Here is a 19,934-nt window from a genome sequence, read left to right as displayed (position 1 = left end):
AGCTATCGTATCGTTCGTAGGCTTCTTGACAAGAGGGTCTTCTTTTCTCAAGATGCTGGTGATTGAACAAGCAACTGTGTCGAATAGGGTTCGCCGTATCCGAGCATCGAATGACCGAGCTTGTTTCCTAGTATCGTGCACACATCTAGTCTTGAGTGCGATGGCTGACTAACGACAAGGTCTTCATGTACGTAGTCATGAATGATCAGCAGCCAGGTACAAGCTATCAGCGATGAGCGGTTCGCTGATGACGCTCCGTGTCCGTGTCTGTGTGTCGTTCACGATTCGATTCACAACGCGCTTTCGGCTGTACAAATCCTGATTTTGGGGATCCGGTAACGGTTATTGTGCGGCAATCTACTACAGCGCCGATGAACGTCACTCACGACTAAAAATAAAGGCGCAACGTACAACGAACGACACGTGCGACGCGCGAGGAATTTCCACTTGTTACGTCGACACAACTGAATTGAAAGCTCCACCAAAAATTCGTGATTCGTGATTGCGGCACTTCGGCAAGACCTGGGCGTTTCCGAGAAGCCGAGGCTGAGTTGAGAGGCGTTGCGTGGCGGGGCGGGGCGCGGAGTGGTGTATGCTCTGATAACGGCGACTAAGTTAGCTTTCGAACGTGATTCTGGACTGGATTGTTTCTTGACCAGCTGAAAAGCCATTGCCTGTTGGAGCTGTGATAGACGCCAACTCTACGCTGCTGCGCCATCATGGTTACGAACGCCGAAACGTGTGGCTCGGACGGCACACTGACATCGGCGCAGATTGCACAGTTCCATCGCGACGGGTATCTTTTGCTGCCGTCGTTCTTCGATCCCACCGCACTGCTCGCGCACAGCAAGCACCTCATCTCGAGCTTCTCGCTCGAAAATCACCCTCTGACTGCGTTCACGACGTCGTCCGAAGAAGAGGGCGAAGAAGCGCACGTCGGTGATCGCTACTTCCTCGAGTCAGGAGATCGGATCCACTACTTTTTCGAGCAAGGTGCGCTCGACGCTACCACCAAGTCGCTTCTGGTACCCAAGGATCGCGCTATCAACAAATGTGGTCATGGCTTGCACATGCTCGATCCCGTGTTTCGCGAGTTTTCGTTCAGCTCCAAGCTGCAAAATGTGGCTCGCAGCTTGGCAGTGCATAAGGATCCACGTGTGTTGCAGAGCATGATCATTTGCAAACAGCCGAGTATCGGTGGAGCCGTACCGAGTCACAATGATTCCACGTTTCTCTATACTGATCCACCGAGCGCGATAGGATTCTGGTTCGCACTGGAAGACTGTACGACAAGCAATGGATGTCTGTCTTTTCTCCCCGGATCGCATCGATGGCCAAAGAACCCGCCTCCCCCACCGCCCGCCTTCGAGACCGCCAGACCGCTCGACGTCCACAACGAGCACCTCGGAATCTCAAGAGGCGTCAACAAACGTTTCGTCCGCAAAATCCCATCCAACCCCGACGCTGGAACCACCTTCCTCCCGCTCTCCGATACCGAAGAATCTAGCTGGAACGACGAATCTGCCCAAACTGCAGAGTGCACCGCAGGCACCTTAGTCCTCATCCACGGCTCAGTGCTCCATAAGAGCGAAATGAACCTCAGCGACAAGAGCAGATTCATCTACACGTTCCACATGATCGAAGGTGACACAGAAATCGCCAAGTACGATGAGCGCAACTGGCTACAGCCCACCCCGCAACATACCTTCCCGAGCCTGTTCGAAAAGCAACAGCCATAGAAACACAGCAATCTCCATACAAAAACATTTCAAGCGTTGATGCACAGTAAAAGCTATTTGACATGCAAGAGGACGACTGAAGACCATAAAAAACAGAGACAAAGAGAATGACCAAAAAACAGCAAAGCAAGCTGACCGAGATAAACGATTCCGATAAGTTTTTTCTTTAAGCCTTAGGCTTGACAATTTGCACATCTTGCGCGTCCTTGAGCGCCTCCCAACCCTTGACGACCGAGTAGGCCTTAACACCGGCATGCCTTAGCACGCTTACCGCCAGTCTGCCCGTTTCGCCGGTGTAGTCCACGACCAACGCTTCGCGCTGTGACTTCTTGAGACACGCCAGCATTTCTGGCAGGCTCAATTGATTCAATTCGGCCACACCATTACCGGGGCACTCGTGGTCCACCTGCGGCTGTTCGACAAACCTCTTGTTGAGTTCGGTAAACTGGGTTGCGAGAAGGACCGCGTCCTCGTACGGGCTCACATCGTCAGCGTTCAGGCTGGAAAGCGGGATGTTGCGGGCATGCGCCAGGTGGCCAGCTGCAAAATCGGCGCGAGAGCGCAAATCGATGATTGCCGGGCGCAACAAACCCGGTGAAGCAGGCGTCGACGATTCCGATTCCGAATCCGACTCGCTCGGGTCCGACGACAATTCGGACGGCGACGGCAGCGCCGTCTTTTCCGCACCTTCAATCGAAAATCGTGGATAGACGAGCATTGTCTTTGCACTAGCAATGTCCAAGATCCAGCTGGTGCTGTACGAGTACTGGTCCACCTTGAACAGATGCTCGTTGACGATCGGCATGAAATGCGATGCGTCACACTTGTCAAAGTACTCGTCGACGTACTGGAACGGAAGATCGCAACAGAGGAAGACAGCTTGAATCGGTTTGCCGTCGTTCTGCTGTCGAAGTTGAGCCAGAGTGCCCTGTTTTTTGCGTCGTTCCAAAACTTGGAAGAGACCTTGGAGCGAGAAGCCGCTGCTGGGGCCACAGACGATGCCGTAGCGACAGAGTTGCATACTGAGTGTGTAGCTTTCCCTGCTTGCCACGTCTTCCACCGAATCGACCAGAGGTTTCCAGGCAAAGTCGACCGGTTCGAGCAACTCGCGCGGTCGTGGTCCGGGGATCTTGTGGCCCCGAGCAACGCAGACGCCGATGACATGCATATCCGGTCGATCTTGCTTCAATCGAGTCGCGGTACCAGTGATGGTGCCACCAGTGCCCATGCCTCCCGCAAACACGTTGATGTCCGGAAGCTGTTGCAGCAGCTGTTTGCCCGTCCATCTTTCGTGCGCTGCCGGATTGGCTGGGTTTTCGTACTGGTTCGGATTGAAAACGCCCGGTTGAGAGCCTTGAGCGGCAGCCTTGGCGATGCCGCCCATGGGATCTCGAGGAGGAGACTGCGACGGTCCGCCGAACAGGGCGAGTTCGAGGCCAAAGAAACGCATCAGAGACGACTTGGTAGGGGAAACTTTGTTCGACATCCAGGCACGCACTTTCGAGACACCATGTTGACGAGCGATCATGGCCATCGAAGTCACCGTGGAGCCGGACGAGGACTCGGTGACGGTGTGGATGCGTTGTGAGGCGCGCTGCTCCGGGGTGGAATCAAGCGAGATGACTCCGCCAGATTCGAGCAGCGAGAGAGCTGTCGACGGTGATAACCACAGAACGCCATGATTTCACCAGCAGCCAAGATGATGACGAAGAGGGAGGCAAATCACAGCGCAGTAAAGAACGAAACAGGGTATGGTCAAAGGTCAGCAACGGTGCGGACAACAACGACAGCGAGCAAGCATCGACATGGCGACTCGTGACTGGTTTGTGGTTTGTGGTTTATCATCCAAGCATGTTACATCGCTATAATTCTTCAAATCGAATCAGCGTCAAGAAGAATTGGCCCGCGGCCCATTTGAAAAATGGCGTGATTGAAACCAAAATGGCGTGATTGAGTCCAAATGCAGATTTTTGCACCGAGCTCGGCCAACAGGTCGGCGAGGGCGTGCGATTGCGTCTTGGGCCAGCAACTCTGGAGCCCGCCATTTGCGTTGATATCAACTCTGGAGCCCACTGTCGCCCGCCATTTGCCTTTTATGTTCGGCTCTTGGGCTATCCGCTTGCGTCTTCCACTGATTGTGAGCACGCAAGGCCGGTTGCCTGGTGCCGCAAGCCTCCTCATTTGCCGTCTCGGATTGTTATCTTATCTAATTGTCCGTAGGGCCATGAAGTCGTCCGGGCTCCGAGACAGCCACGGCGGACCATGATGTAAAGACCACAATCTTATCTAGGGTCCTTCTGAATCCGAACATCTTTGTGCATGTGTATAACAAGAACATGTCTCCCAAGAGATGGACTTTGCCTCCCGCCCACCAACTCGCCTCCTGATATCGTGTCACGATCCCACGACCAACATCCACAACACGTTCGCCGGCGATCAGCCAGAGTCGAGTCTACGACTCATGACCACACCTTTCACTTGGATTCGGGCAACATCGTACTTACCGGGCAAGCTCTTGACGTTGGTAGCAGGAAGAGCGGTGAGCATCTTGGCATAAATCCTCACGCCGTCTTCGTAGTACGGGTTGAGCTGGGGTGGTAACTCGACCAGCGGCAACGGCGCATTCTTGTCCGGATTGAAATAGTCAATCAGACTGTTAGCGCCGCTGAAGACATTCATCTTGGCCGGGTCGTAGGAATGCATTGTTTGGTTCGACATGATCCTTAGCGTTGCGGACGTATGTGGTTGTGGTTCGTGATGATTGTGGTGGTGTTGGTGATGATGGTGAAGAGATGGCGAAGGGGGCGACGGGGGTTGCGCGATTACTGGGTCAATGTTAACTTTTTCTTTGGTCCCGATCGTACTGATCCCATTCGTGATTCACGAGTGTGGCCAGCCCGAGCGAAAAAGAGGGAAGCACAGCGAGGCACGAGGTTTGACGCCCAGGCCGATCGAGAGAGAGAAAGACGGGTCAACATTCACCACTGATGACTGTCACATTTACCACCAAGCCCGTGCATGTTGTCACCAGAGCAGCTCGTCTCGATCGGAAGGTTGCGGCGTGCGTGCGTGGCACCCGTGACACACAATCGGGAATCGTTTTCACGAAACGTGAATGGAATAATCACGAATATGAATCGTGAATGCTAGGCTCAATCAAACTCAGTCTCAAGCGCCGGGAATTCTCCGTTGGATACACAACTTTGCAAATTTTCGAACCGTTTTCAAATTCAAATCCAAATTCACGTTCACGCCGTGACCCTCCTGCCATTGAAGATTCACGACTTTTGTTCCAACAATCAAAAATCTTGCTGTTATTTTCTAGGTACAGGCACGAAGCACGAAGCACCAAGAGACGAGATCTGATTAATAATCCCAAGTATCGTCAGAAAAGTCTCGCAGTCGGCTCTTTCCGTTACCTCTTCCTTGCAGGCCACCTGCGTGGGCCGAGACACCCGAATTGACACATCAGTACACTCTACCACTCTGCCACTCACGACTACTAACAACTGTAAAGGTATTGCATTTCACGATTACAGAAAATCCCGAATCTTCCTTCCGACGAGAGTAAGAGCAACAACGGTCGAGACCTCCTGCAGTCATCTCATGGAGCGCGTTCCTGACTTTAGGCTTCCCGGGTTATCCGCACACGCTCAAAACCACATCAAAACCTCCAAGTTCAGCTTGACAAGGCAATGATTATTACTCACGATTAAGAATGGTCAAGGTCCGTAAATGTAATGAATCGGAAAGTGCGAACAGATCACATCGACATGCTTCGAATCCTACTACCCAACTCGGTCGGCTCTCGGCCCCTGCCCCGCTCCTGTGCTGGCGTCATACCGGCGGCTCTCTCGACCGCGATCACATTGCGCTCGTCGGCGAGCTGTTCTCGCGGATCAAACGCCTTGGGGCTCTTGAAGGTATATCCCATAAAGGCGAGCTGCTTGCGCATCTCGAGCAGCTTGGGTCCCTGTTCTTGGTCTCTCAACATGGGGTCCCTCGGCTGGTCAGCGTTCGGGTTGTTGGCCGCACCAGGTGCCGCAAGAGGCTCATCCTCTATATCGTCCTCAAAGTGTTTCGTGTCGCCCGGGTGACTGAGTGCGGGTCGGAAAGGCGGACGCGTTCGGTGCAGGTTCTCCCAGTCGATGCCACGGAACCAGGGATGCGACATGAGCTCTTCCACGCCGTCCTGCAGTGCGCTGCCCGTGTTCGACTGACCCTGGTTGCCAAAGCCTGACCTTCGCGCGCTCTGCAAGTAACTGTTGGGTCGACTCACTGAAGCGGAAGCCGTGCTGCCCAGTCTGTCTTCGCGCTCGCATACGAGGCGAGCGATAAAGTCTTGGCCCTCGCGAGAGATCCTCGGCTTGGTCGGGAAGCGCAACGTCTGCTTCCAGTTGAGGATCTTTTGGCGAGTGAGGTGTCTCGATTTGGATACAAACGGCGGATAGCCATACAGCATCTCGAACACGATGACACCCAGCGACCACCAGTCACATGCTTGATCGTAGCCTAATCCGCGCAGAACCTCAGGCGCCATGTAGTTGTTGGTTCCTACAACAGAGTAGGCGATCTTCTTCTTGTTCTTCTCGCGCCACGTCAGTACGTGCGTTTTGGGTGTGCCATCGGCGTTGCGGTCTGACATGATCTCGATGAGTTCCTTGTCAGAGAGACCGGCACCTGCCTGACCAGGTGCACCGCCGCGGCGTCCCGTGGCCTGCGCAGCACGACGCATACCAGCAGCAGCATGCGAGTCGTCCAAATCGATACCGTGCTTCTTGAGCAGATTCTTACGCTGCTGGTCGTAGTAGGCGCCGTCGTGCGCCCAGTGGAAGGATTGACAAAGTCCAAAGTCGGCCAGCTTGATGTGGCCGTCCGAGGTGTACAAAAAGTTGTCTGGCTTAATGTCACGATGGATGTAGCCGAACGAGTGAGCTTCATGAATGGCAAGCACCATCTCGGCCACGTAAAAGCGCGCAAAGTCTTCCTCAAAGATGTCCTTCTCGATGAGCAGGTTAAGTAGATCTCCTCCTCCCATGAACTCCATGATGAGGTAAAGGTGGTCCACATCCTGGAACGAGTAGATGAGCTTGACGATCCACTTGGCCGTTGCACTGGCGGAAGCGGATGTCATTAGGTCGCGCTCGGCACGAACGTGACCCTCCTGGCCTTTGCGCAGCATGTCGGCTTTGCGCAGCTGCTTCATGGCGTACAGCTGACCTGACTGGCGTTCCTTGCAGAGTGCCACCACACCAAATGCGCCGTGTCCGATCGTCTTGAGTTTGAGGAACGAGTTGACATTCACCCGAGCGCGTAGGTCGCGCAGGTATTGCGTCTCGTTGGCCATCCAAGCTTCACGGATTTGATTTTTACTGCTCTCAGGGATGCGTAGCGAGGCCAGCTCGGCTTCGAGGCCAGCTCGCCTCGTGTCGCGAGCCTTGGGCTTCTTGAGAATACCGTAGTAGAGATTCTCAAAGAAGATCTTGGCAGCAACACTCTTTTCGACCGTCTCCAGCGAGGGGCGCACTGCAGCACCGATGGGCTGAGTGAGATCGACAAGCGCGGTCATGCCAGCCGTGTCAACGGAGCGCAAGCTGTCGAGAACGACCATGGAGTTAGGACGCTCCGGGATGGAAGTGGGAGCCTGCAGATCGTCATTATGAGCAGGGGCTTCAAACATGGCACTGATGCCATTGGGAGCGCCCGAGGGCAGGCCATCAATGTTGCGGCTGTTGCGATTGGACGCGTTGGGCGATGGGGGGCGATACATCATATAGTCGGGTGCGCGGGCGTCGGCGTCGCGAGCCACAGGAGGCGAAGGGTTGACGAGCAGAGTGCCAGCAGTGTTGGTGCGCAGCGCAGCAGGCCTAGCGAAGGGCTGAGGCGATGGAGAAGAGAGCTGCAAGTGAGCATGTATGGCAGCCTCAAGCTCACCATCCATACCCACAGCAGGCTCCTCAACAATACCAGCGAAAGCACCTCTTTCGCGAGTAGGCGACAGAGCAGGAGCATTAACACCGGGGCGGATGGTAGCGTTGGAGAGAGTGCTGTGACCTGCGGTGGCAGTAGTGGTGGTGAGCATAGAAATCTGGCTAGGAGCGCCATTGACAATGTGGAGCTGTCGCGGATTGTCCTGGATAAGACTGTCCTGATGCATGGCGGCTTGAACCTGAGCAATGGCCTCGGCTTGGTTTCTCGCTGCCTGAAGCCGAAGAGCATGTTTAATGGGTTCGACCCACAATGGATCCGCAACTTTGCCCACGCCGTCGCGACTCCATCTATTGAGGATGACCTCGGCTTGCTCTGCATCACTGGCATGGGCAGCATGGACGAAGGTCTGGGTCTGTGGAGCGCCGACCATGTCGATGCTGATGCGCTTCTTCTGTGCTCTAGGACCGATAGCGGCTGGGGTAAAGAAGTTCATGGCGGCGCTGATGGCCGATGCGTTGGCAGTGTGTGTCAAAGGAGCCGCGAACAATGGACGAGGGTAGGCGCCAGGTAGAGCGGAGGTCGAGGCGTCTTTGACAGGAGAGCCAGGAGCGCGCGGCGAGGCATTGGCAGGAAAGACAGCAGCAGGATCATACTCGGGACCGGCCTGAAAGTTGTCCTGCGTGTTTTTGCGGAGAGCGCAGGACGCCTTGCTGAGGGTGGAACGGAACTTTCCAGGAGAGGAAGGACGTTGAGAGGTAGACGGAGGCGCGAGACGGTTGGACGAGGGGCCCTGGCCCTGGTTGTTGACGAGCGAGAGGATATCCCAGAAGCCTTTGTGCATGAAAGCGCTACCCTGGACGGTAGAGCGGGGAATCTCTTGTGGCTCCGGATAGGATGGATTGGTGGCAAATCGAGAAGGTGCACTGTTGAGGTGAGGGTTTGCATACTTGGCCGAGGACGCGGGAGGCGGTCTGGATGACGAAGGTGTGGCTTGGTTGTATCGAAGCGGCGATTGGGGTGGCTGCTGATATTGTGGGGTATACTGGGGAGTTTGGTAAAGAGAATGAGGCGGCTTAGTAGAGGATGGGTATGAAGGGAGAGCATGCTGGACAGGGGGGTGCTGGTAGGCAGAGGGTTGTTGCGAGTAGGAACTGGAAGCGTATTGCACGTAGGCGTTGCTGGCATAGGCAGACGGGCTAACGGGAGGTTGAGCTCTTGTTGTGTAGGGCTGATTGTAGTGGGCGGATGAAGCGAGCGGTGAGGATGCAGGCTGTTGGATGTAAGAGGGACGCATTCGCTCCTCATATTCGTACCACGCAGCCTCCTTGGTCGCAGGAGCGGAATACGGTTGAGCAGCTGCTGCATAGTAGGCCATAGCACCTCCAACGCCAACGCCGCCAGCGCCGCCAGCGCCGCCTCCTCCACCGCCACCACTACCACTGCCGCCAGAGCCTGACGAAGAGGGCATGGGCCTTGCACCCTGAGGACGTGCTGTTGTGGCCAGCATGGTTGACGTTGCAGCGAGCCAAGCGTCCAAAGTTTGCGTCTATGATGGTCCGGTGCGACGTTGAGCCAACTGCACAACCTTTGAATTGGCTGCAATCGAAGCGAATAATGTCGAGACTGTGCAATGTGATTGAGAAAGGATGGAACGAGGCGAGGATGGAGTGACAAGCAGAAGATGAGCAGCCGTGTTGAATAGGACAAGGCGAGGGGTTTAACTGAACAACGTGCAAGCAAGCACACTTTGTTTGACAGCAGAGAGTGTATGAGGGCAGTAAAGGCACCACCAAATCACAAAACACAAATAGGAGGCGAGCAACACTCGACGTGCATTCGCAGACCGCAAATCCTGAATACAAAAAACCGACTACAACAAAGAGACCCTGTTTTCGAGTTGCCCCTTTTCCAAAATAGGAAAGAAAATCCAAAAACAAACTTCACGCTTGTTACACATAACATGTTCACGTTAACATTCTACGCCAATCTTGAAACGTGATTGCTCTAATTTAAAGTGGAGCTGAAACCAACACATACGACTCACGACTCACGACTCGCCACTCAACAAACAGACGCTCTTGGCTTCATGCTTTTCAGCGTGCAGTCACGAGTGTATGTTCAACTATGTCCCACGCGAGCGCGTCTTGCGTGTTGTTCACTCAAGACTGCTGCAACCCTCGCACAGCCAGCCATGTCGCTGCTAGTACTTGAAGCTAAGTCACTATACCAAAAGGAGTCTAGACTACCAATCGGACTTGGGTTGTCATCTTCAACTCTAGTTACTCCCAGTCGATACGCATATCATGAAAGGAGCTCACTGTGCATGATCGTATGTATTTCTCCTGCTGCATAACGTGGGTCAAGAGGCGTTTGGCACTAAGTTATATGCCAAAAGGTCCAGATCGAGCCGCACAATATCAACGCATTCACGATTGAGGCCCCTGTCTCTGTTCTTGACCGAGGCGGACCTGGTAATCGTCGGTGCAAAGCGTCATTTCGCCTCCACTCGCGCGACAGATTTCTGCTGAGTGCAAAAAGAATCTCAATGTCTTACTCTGATGGTGTAACATTGTCATACCCTTGTGCCCCCTCCAACACCTCGTGCCCCACGCACGCCCGTCACCACGTCCAAATTTAGTAACTCGTGACTCAATCACGACTCAAGACTGTTCCAGTCAACTTTTCGACAACGACGACGAAGAGCCCGAACACAGGGTTGAGGCAGGCTCGCATCGTATATTGTAAATACTGCACCCCAACTTCTCCCAGGATTCGAGCCTTAGGCGCTTCGCTTGGGCAGCCCGCCGAGCTCGCCAGGAGTTGGCTCGGTGCTACCTCGAGACCCATGCGGTAACGGTCGTCTCGGATCAGTGCATATCGTCATCAGATGCGCTCAGATGTTTCTTCGTTCTTCCATCGATCTACACTAACGCTGCTTCTTGGTCATGACGGAGGAACCAGAACAAATTTCTCCGAGATCCTCCCGAGCAGCTTTGAGAGCATTCCGTCGAGAACAGCAGGAGCGTGCAGAGGCATGCTCGTTCCGCTCTCAGTCGAGCATCAGCGTTGCCGTAGCTCTGGCTGGCCGTTTTCTGAGATCCAACCCTCTCGTACAACCACTCCAATGCTGATAGAGACCCTTGAGACCAGCTTTCGGCAACTACGGCGCTGTCCATTACCCGCGGCCAGTACAGGAAGGTTGCTCGCTTTGCAGATTTTACCTTACGCGCACTTGAACACTTGCGTTCCGTGTCACGCTTTTCTTGCCGGCGACTTGAACGAGCCTTGTGACGTTTCTCCGCATCACCAGGTTCATTCCTCCTACCCTCCCGTCCATTTTTGTTGCTACTGCTACTGCTGCTGCTGCTGCTGCCTTCCCTCGCGATTCGCGAATTTGGTTGATTAGTCCTTGCACGAATCCTTCCAACGCTCTACTCCGACCTCGACCAGGCATACGTGAATATGAACGCTTACCTATTCTTGCGTCCTCAACGAGACAGCTAGTTTCAGCATATGAAGCGGTTTGCAACAATAGTTGCAAAAAGCAGCAAACTAAAACGGCAGTCGCGAATCACGAATCTACGTTGTCCTGTTCTTGTCGCCAGAGTGGCCGCGCGACGCTGTGTAACCCATCTGCCTCGCTTACGCTTACACTTCTCGGCTATTTGCCGCCATTCTTTGCACCGTCTTGCACCAACAGCCCACGTTTACGACATCACTTTGCATTAGCACTCGCTCGTATCTCGGTACAACTCTGCTGCTCGTCTCGAAGAAGCCGAGCAAAACTCCTTCCTCGGCTTTAGCGTTTTCCGCTGTCACTCTACCGCCCGCCGACTTGGATCTAACCGCCTGCAAAACCACCGGTTTCGTCCCCTCGCCCTCGCCTAAGCGCTGCGATCTGCCGGAGGATCGTAGACAGTTTCCCAGTCCTCCCCTTCCCCCACGCATTCTCCGCGCAACGCGGACATACTTGGTTTTTGCTCGCCGTGGGCACGTCACTTGGTGCACCACAACGGACAGAAAAATTTCGCCCACAGAAAATTGCTGTCAAGTAATGCACCCCAGCGAACCACACCGTGACTTACGCTGGAGCCCCGCTTTGGGCTTGAATCTCTCCGCGCCTGGTACCGCCTAACGAACAACCTGCGCGCTCCCGCACGTCTTGCAAAACAGGGCTCGGTGCACGGTAAGCGCTAGCCACACCACGCTGGTCGACCTTTAAAATAGCCTCCGTTTCTTTCTTCTGCGCCAACGATGCTTCGAACAAGATCTCTCGTAAGAGCAGCCTCGTCTTTCTGATTGGCTGCAAGACTACCTCGCTCAAGATGCGGTCGTTCAAAGTGCTGACGCCGCTGGTGGCTGCTGTTTTCACCACCTCGTTTTGCTTAACCTCTGCGCTTCCGTCGTCGATTGTCGACCACCAGCTCGAGACGAGCGCCGTCCAAAGGCGTGATGACAACAACGACTCTTACATCTCTCCTTCCTTTGATGTGACCCAATGCCCTGGCTACCGGCTTGTCGGCGGACCGGTACAGTCGCAGTATGGCTTTACCGCTAAGCTTAGCCTGGCAGGCCAAGCGTGCAATGCTTACGGAGTCGACATTGCCGATTTGACTTTGTCAGTCGTGTACGAGAAGAAGCATCAGCTCCACGTGCACATCTACGACACGGCGAAACACCAGTATCAGCTACCCAACGGTCTCATTTACGACCGGCCGTCGGACGACCCGGCTGAGATTCAGGATGGCGTTACCGCTGAGAACAGCGACCTTGTTTTCCACCACACGGCAGAGAACGATAGGCAATCGGATGGCAGCTGGGCCTTTTGGATCACTCGCAAGTCGAATGACGAGGTCATCTTTGACACGCGCCCCACCAACATCCCTACCTACGAGCAGGGGATGAGTAACGTCGCCAGCGACACGAAGCGAAACTCGACGGCTATGCCCAAGCACGAGCTGATCTTCGAGAACCAGTATTTGCAGCTCTCGTCAGCTCTGCCTGAGGATGCGAATGTGTATGGGTTGGGAGAGTACGTGTCGAGAAGCTTTCGACGCGATCCGGATGAGACGCTGCAGCCGTTTTTCACGCTGGATGCGGGCACGCCGGTTGACTCAAACATGTACGGATACCATCCAGTGTACACCGAGGCGCGACGCGGTGCTGACGGAAAGCTCAGAACGCATACAGTGTCGTTTACGAGCACGAGCGGAATGGACGTGCTGCTTCGACGCGGGCTCATCCAATACCGTGCTATAGGAGGCACGATGGATCTGCGATTTTTTTCGGGTTCTTCCAACGGACGCAACAGCCCGAACTCTGCTATTCAGCAGTACGTCAACTTTATCGGCAACCCGGTGCTGCATCCTTACTGGGCGTACGGGTTCCATCTGTGTCGATGGGGCTACACGAACGTCTCTGACACCCAGGCGATTATCGATGCTATGCGCGAGCACAATATCCCTCTCGAGGTGCAGTGGAACGACATTGACTACCTGCAAGAGTTTCGCGATTTCACGACCGATCCCCAGCGCTTTGCGCAATCCGAATTCGCCGAAATGATCCGCAAGCTTCGCGACAACCACCAGCACTACGTGCCGATCATTGACATGGCGATTCCCAAAGCGCCGACCAACGCCAGCGACACGTACTACCCAGGAACGCGTGGTGACGAGCTCGACGTCTTCCTCAAGAACCGAAATCACACCGAGTACATTGGAGAAGTGTGGCCCGGCTACACGAGCTTTGTCGATCAACAGGCCGAGAATGCGGCGCAGTGGTGGACCGAGGCCATCCGAAACTTTAGCGAGATCGTCGACTTCTCAGGCATCTGGTTGGACATGAACGAGCCTTCGAGCTTTGTAATCGGTAATGCGGCAGGTGTCGAGACGAATCTGTCGGATACACCGGCGTATACTGCGGCGACAAGTGTCGCCGGTTGGCCGCAAGGGTACGACAATCTCACGTGGGGAAGCTCCGGTAACGTGACGGTCAACGGCAGCTATACGTTCCAGGAGGGCGTGCAGAACAACGATGCCGAGCAGAGGCGGCGTTCGCTTCTGGTGCGTCGCGAGCACGATTCTGTTCTGCCAAAACGTCAAGACAGGGATCAGGGCAATAAGTTCGGTTCACACGATCCGCATTATCGATACGCCAACGCATCGGTGCGATACCTCTCGAACCCCCCGTATGCAATCCACAACGGAATCCACATCAGCGAGACGGACCTGAATGTGAATCTGGACAAAAAAACGGTAGCTATGGACGCGGTAAGCGCCGACGGTTCGCGCGCCGTCTACGACGTCCACAACCTCGATGGGACGTTGGAGGAACAGCATTTCTACAAGGCACTGCGGACGATTCGACCCAACGAACGGCCGTTCCTTATCTCGCGCTCCACGTACCCTGGAGCCGGAAGATACACCGGGCATTGGTTAGGTGACAACTATGCGCTATGGACCATCTTACCAGGTCAGCAGGCGTACAAGGCGGGCGCGGGCATGGCGCAGTCGATTGACGGCGTGTTGCAGTTCCAGATGTTTGGAATCCATTTTATCGGCGCTGATATTTGCGGTTTCAATAGGAACACGGACGAAGAGCTTTGCAATCGATGGATGATGCTTGGCGCGTTTTTGCCGTTCATGCGCAATCACAATACGATCGGGGCGATCGCGCAGGAACCGTTCCGATGGGACAGTGTCGCGAATGCTTCGCGGATTGCTATCAGCAAGAGGTACGAGTTGCTGCCCAGCTTGTACTCGCACATGGCGAGGTCGAGCGCTAGTGGCGAGCCGGCAATTCGCGCCATATGGTACGAGTTCGATGAGGTATTTGAACAGACCAACCACTACGCGCACCAGTTCTTGTTCGGAGACAACCTCTTGGTGAGTCCGGTATTGGAGCCGAATGTGACACATGTCAATGCGCTCTTTCCACGCGCCGGCGGAAGCTGGCGAAACGTGTTTGATTGGACGGCGTTGGATGTAGAGCCCAACAAACACGTCGCTGTCAACGCACCGTTATGTACGATCAATGTGCATCTTCGACCGGGTCGCGCTCTGCTGACTCACTCAATGCCCGCATACACGGTGCACGAAACCGCACAGTCCGCCTACGCGCTCATCGTCAACCTCAACAACCAAGCCTCGGCAAGCCAGTCGTTCTACCTCGACGACACTACGACACCCGCCCCCAGCCCCAACTCCACCCTCACCGTCCACGCTTGCAACAACACTATCCACATCAACCTACAAGGCTCCTACCTCCCCATCCAGCCGCTTTCCTACATCGTCGTCCTCAACGTCAATCATCAACCCCACCGCGTCACCGCCAACTCCTCCTCCACCTCTTTCCTCTGGGATCCCAAGAGGTCCTTGCTCAACATCACTAACCTAGCCATCCCCCTCACCCAATCCGTCATCCACTGGTCCTGATCCATTCTCCCCCCCCTCGTAGCAATCACACACTCACACCTCACCCCCGCATCTCTTTTCACCCATCCTCCACATGCATCGCATTCACGGTTGTCGTGTGTTCATAAATCGTCTTTTCGCAACCGACCGAATCAGGAATGATGAGAATACAAACACAACACGAGTACTATACGAAACGGTGCAACCAATCTCCAGTGTGACTCTCTGGCTCTCTGCCTCTTCCGGCAGATGCACTTGTGCATTCACACTTTCCCACCGACACTCTTCTTCTGGCTGAGCAAGGAATGCAACGTGCTGATCAACTCGACCCGCCTGATGGGTTTCGAGACATACGCACTCATTCCGGCCTGCAGACACTTTTCCTTGTCACCCAACATGGCGTGCGCGGTCAAGGCGACAATGGGCACCTGTTCGTCGCCGAGCGTCTTTTCAAACTCTCGGATCGCCATTGTCGCCTCGATGCCTCCCATGACGGGCATGCTAACGTCCATAAGGATCACGTCGTACTGACGTTTCTTAACCGCCATCACCGCCAAATGTCCGTTGTCCACAATATCCACCTTGTGTCCCTGGTTGGTGAGAATCTTGCACGCCAGCTTCTGGTTCACCACGTTGTCTTCGGCGAGCAGGATGTCGTACGTCACTTCGTTGGATCCCTCCGTCGGCGTCGCTGCTGACGACTCGAGCGAGGGCAGCAAGGCGTAATACAGATCGGCGACCGAGGTGGGTGTGTTGATGTACGAGCTGATGCCGTGATCCAAGCAGTACGTCAGGTTGAGCGTCAGCTGTGCCGGCGAGACGAGGTTGATGGGGATGTAACGGAGGTGCTCGACGTTGCGCAGGTCTTCGACCACGGCGAGCGAGTCGGCGATGATGGCGTCGATGCGAGGCATGCCACGTTTGCGATGTGACGCTTCGTCGACGCTGTGCACGGTAAACGGCTTCAAGCCAAGATCCTCGATCATGGCCTGTACACCCGTCTTGTCGTGCAGCGTATCCAGATAGAAGATGTTGCGCCCTGTGTACGGGCGGATCTTTTCCTTGACCTGGTCCGGCGAGATCTGGTCCAGCTTGACCACCATGGTAAAGAAGAAGTCCGAGCCCTTGCCATAATTGCTTCGCACCCACAAATCACCTCCCATGAGGTTGACGAGCCGTCTGGAAATCGACAATCCGAGGCCTGTACCTCCGTACTTTCGCGTGGTCGAGCCATCAGCCTGGCAGAAGGTGTCGAAGATGACGTCGAGCTTGTCCTGCTTGATGCCGATGCCCGAGTCAGAAGCGCAGAACTCGAGCATGGCTTGGTTACTACCCACCATCTTGGAGAGCTTGCACTTGAGTGCGACGCGACCGCCTGCATCTGTGAACTTGACCGCGTTACCGATGAGGTTGGTGATGATCTGCTTGAGTCGAAGTGCATCGCCGATGAGCGGATCTGGGCAGTCGGGAGCCACCTCGTACATGAGATTGAGCTTCTTCTGCGTCGCTCGCACCGAGAGCGTCTTAAGTACGCTAAATACAATGCCCCTCAGCGAAAAGGGAATCTCCTCTACGTTCATGCGACCAGCTTCGATCTTGGAAATGTCGAGGATGTCGTCAATAATGGCGAGCAGATTGCCGGCGAGCGTCGAGACGGTGACGAGGTTCTCTCGCTGTGAGCGCGAGAGCTCGGTCTCGAGCGTGAGCGCCGTCATACCAATGATGCCGTTCATCGGCGTTCGAATCTCGTGCGACATGTTGGCCAAGAACTCGGACTTGGACCTGTTGGCCAGCTCGGCGGCTTCCCTGGCGGCCGTGTTCTTCTGGATGCTGTCGCGCAGGCTGTACACCATCTGGTTGATTTTGGTCTTGAGCGAGTCCATCTCACCAGACGCCTCGACGGTGACGAACCGGGTAAAGTCACCGTCAGTGGCGGCGGCGGTGATCTGGGCAAAAGCACGCACCTGTGAGGTGAGGTTGTTGGCCATGATGTTGACATTGTCCGTGATCTCGCCCCATGTGCCTTCGATGTCCTTCTTTTGCGCCTGTACGCCGAGCTTGCCCTCGGTACCCACCTCTCGTGCGACCCGCGTCACCTCGGAGGCGAAGAAGCTGAGCTGGTCAATCATGTTGTTGATCGTGTTGACCAAGTCGAGCATCTCGCCAGAGACGGGGATGGTTACCTTTTGCGTGAGATCACCGCGCGCTACGGCAGTGGTGGCGTAAGCGATGGCACGCACCTGAAGCGTCAAATTCGCGGCCATGGTGTTGACTGAATCGGTGAGATCCTTCCACGTTCCGCCGACGCCGAGCACGGTGGCGCGACCGCCGAGCTTGCCCTCGGTTCCGACCTCCTTGGCGACACGGGTTACCTCGAACGAGAAGGTACGCAAGGATTCGACCATGTTGTTGACGGTGAGCTTGAGGTCGAGGAACTCGCCGCGAACTTCGACGTTGATGGTCTTGCTGAGGTCGCCGCGCGCTACAGCGGTGGTGACGGTGGCGATGGAGCGCACCTGGGTGGTGAGGTTACTGGCCATCATGTTGACTCGCTCGGTCAGCACCTGCCACTGACCCTTGACGTCGTTGACCTTGGCCTGTCCTCCAAGGCGACCCTCGGTGCCAACCTCGACGGAGACACGGATGATTTCGTCCGAGAGCGTCTTGAGTTGGCGAACCATGTTGTTGACAGTCAATTTGAGGTCGAGGATTTCTCCTTTGACGTCTACATTGATGAACTCAGTGAGCACACCTTCGGCTACGCACTTGGTGACGCGTGCGATCTCTCGTACCTGCGAGGTGAGGTTGTCGGCCATCTTGTTGACGTTCTCTGTGAGATCCTTCCAGGTGCCTTCGACGTTGGGCACGTGCGCTTGACCGCCGAGTTTGCCGTAGGTTCCGACTTCCATGGACATGCGGATGACTTCGCTGGCAAAGATGCGCAACTGGCCGACCATCGAGTTGACAGTGTCCTTGAGTTGGGCCATTTCGCCCTCGGCGTCAATGTCGATGGTCTTGGTGAGGTCGCCTTTAGCGACGGCGGTGGTGACCACGCCAATGGAACGCACCTGACCAGTGAGGTTGGAACACATGCGATTGACGTTGTCGGTGAGCTCCTTCCAGACACCTTGGACGCCGGGTACGTTGGCCTGGCCGCCGAGCTGACCTTTGCTGCCCACCTCGCGCGAGACACGGGTGACCTCGGTGGAGAAATGGCGGAGTTGATCGACCATGACATTGATGGTAACCTTGAGTTCGAGGATCTCGCCATCGGCTTCAACCTCGATCTTTTGGGAGAGATCGCCGCGAGCGACGGCCTTTGTGACGAGTGCAACACCTCGCACCTGATTGGTGAGGTTGGCAGCGAGACGATTGACGACGTCCTTGAGTTCCTTCCAGGTGCCTTCGACGCCATGCACCTCGGCCTGACCACCGAGCTTGCCCTGGGTTCCTACTTCAAGCGATACGCGAGTGACTTCGGCTGCGAAATGTGAAAGACGGTCTACCATTTGGTTGATGATGTCCTTGAGTTCGACCATGACGTGGCCTTGTACGGGGACGGTGATGTGCTGGGAGAGGTCTCCAAACGCGACGGCTTTGCAGACACGGGCAATGTCCTGAACCTGAGCTTTGAGCAGGCGCAGCTCTTCTTGGGCCGAGAGGCCGCTCTCGTCGTTGTAGCGCTCAAAGGAAGAGATGGGGTCGTCGGTGCGGGAGTGCTGGCCGCCAAGAAGCACTGGGCCATTGAGACCCATGCCAAGCGGGTAGCTGAGCGGATAGGTGGAACTCTGGGGTTGAGCGTGAGAGAGCGGATAGGGGAAAGGCTTGCCAAAGAAGAGATTGCGCGCATGGTTGGGGTCGTCAGGTTGCTCCTCGGCACCGGGGGTGCGTACGATTTCCTGGCTGCGAGCGACGACCTCGAGATGATCTTCTGCGCGCCAGAGACGCTCTGCAAGCTTTGCAAGATTTTCTTCGATGGCCTTTGTGCGCTCATCGCTGTGCGCTGAATTAAATTGGGGGAGAGGCAGGCTAACGATGCCCTCGGCATGGGATGTGGGGTCGTCGAGGTCAATCGACGCGACGTCGTCAGCCAAATGGGCCTCGAATAGGTCGCCGTCTGCATGAAGAGCATAGGGGGGGAAGGCAAGATGAGGATGGAATTGTTAGCATCAAGGTGAGGTGGAAAGTTATGTAGAGGAAGAGACTAAGGGGTTCCGAGATACGCACTGGACGAAGACTGTTCCTTGCGTGTTGGATCACGCGACATGGCACGCAGCACGGCAGGTGGCGGTTTGGAATTGACCAGAGTCTGTGTGACCAACAGCAGGTGATCGAGGAAATCGGTGGGGAGCGATGCCAGATCGGGCAGCGGCGAAGAGGTCTGGCGTGACATCAAGGTTGGCTGGTTCGGCAAAGCCGATTGTGCACTTAGTGTGGCTGCCATTGTGTATACGTGAGGTGCTTTATCGCAAGCAAGATCGGATGTGATACGAAATGGACGGAGAGAATTGCAGGACCGATGAGAGGGCTATTGGCGATACAATGCAAGACGACGAGCGATGAGGAGTCGAGGCGACGTGCGGGGCAGGGCGGGGCGACAACTTGAACAATCGAGAGCTGGATCTAAGAAACTGAGCACGCAATCGGTTGGGCGTCGACGTGTTGCGAAAGCGGACGACGATAAGCCAAAGCAGACACGGAAGCTGAAGCGAAGCGGAGGATTAGCAGACGGCAGAGATCACCATGCTTTGTGCAAGAATGTTCAAGGAGACCAAAGGCGAGCTTGGAAAGCCAAGAGGCTGAGAAGAAGAGCGAAGAAACGCAGCAGGAATGCGACGGTGGGATGAGAGAG

General features: G+C 55.3%; 5 protein-coding genes across 5 annotated transcripts; 2 read left to right on the top strand and 3 right to left on the bottom strand.

Annotated features, from left to right (window-relative positions):
• Positions 1–719: 719 nt before the first annotated feature.
• Positions 720–1,739, top strand: UMAG_02743 (uncharacterized protein; the record flags this gene model as incomplete). The annotated part of the gene is made up of 1 exon (XM_011390803.1): positions 720–1,739. The coding sequence occupies one exon, from the start codon at positions 720–722 to the stop codon at positions 1,737–1,739; it is 1,020 nt and encodes a 339-aa protein (XP_011389105.1).
• Positions 1,740–1,905: 166 nt separating this feature from the next.
• UMAG_02742 (uncharacterized protein) lies at positions 1,906–4,442 on the bottom strand (the record flags this gene model as incomplete). Its single annotated transcript, XM_011390802.1, has 2 exons — positions 1,906–3,389; positions 4,244–4,442. 2 exons carry the CDS (start codon positions 4,440–4,442, stop codon positions 1,906–1,908), a joined length of 1,683 nt encoding a protein of 560 aa, XP_011389104.1.
• A 1,060-nt stretch (positions 4,443–5,502) lies between these two features.
• UMAG_02741 (uncharacterized protein) lies at positions 5,503–9,177 on the bottom strand (the record flags this gene model as incomplete). Its single annotated transcript, XM_011390801.1, has 1 exon — positions 5,503–9,177. One exon carries the CDS (start codon positions 9,175–9,177, stop codon positions 5,503–5,505), a length of 3,675 nt encoding a protein of 1,224 aa, XP_011389103.1.
• A 2,818-nt stretch (positions 9,178–11,995) lies between these two features.
• Positions 11,996–15,103, top strand: UMAG_02740 (putative Alpha-glucosidase precursor; the record flags this gene model as incomplete). Its single annotated transcript, XM_011390800.1, has 1 exon — positions 11,996–15,103. One exon carries the CDS (start codon positions 11,996–11,998, stop codon positions 15,101–15,103), a length of 3,108 nt encoding a protein of 1,035 aa, XP_011389102.1.
• Positions 15,104–15,345: 242 nt separating this feature from the next.
• Positions 15,346–19,526, bottom strand: UMAG_02739 (putative nik-1 protein (Os-1p protein); the record flags this gene model as incomplete). The annotated part of the gene is made up of 2 exons (XM_011390799.1): positions 15,346–19,199; positions 19,310–19,526. 2 exons carry the CDS (start codon positions 19,524–19,526, stop codon positions 15,346–15,348), a joined length of 4,071 nt encoding a protein of 1,356 aa, XP_011389101.1.
• Positions 19,527–19,934: the final 408 nt, after the last annotated feature.

The sequence above is a fragment of the Mycosarcoma maydis genome, chromosome 6 (genome assembly GCF_000328475.2).
Source record: "Mycosarcoma maydis chromosome 6, whole genome shotgun sequence".
Classification (NCBI taxonomy): Eukaryota; Fungi; Basidiomycota; class Ustilaginomycetes; order Ustilaginales; genus Mycosarcoma; species Mycosarcoma maydis.
This window is presented reverse-complemented; position numbering and strand designations above follow the sequence as displayed.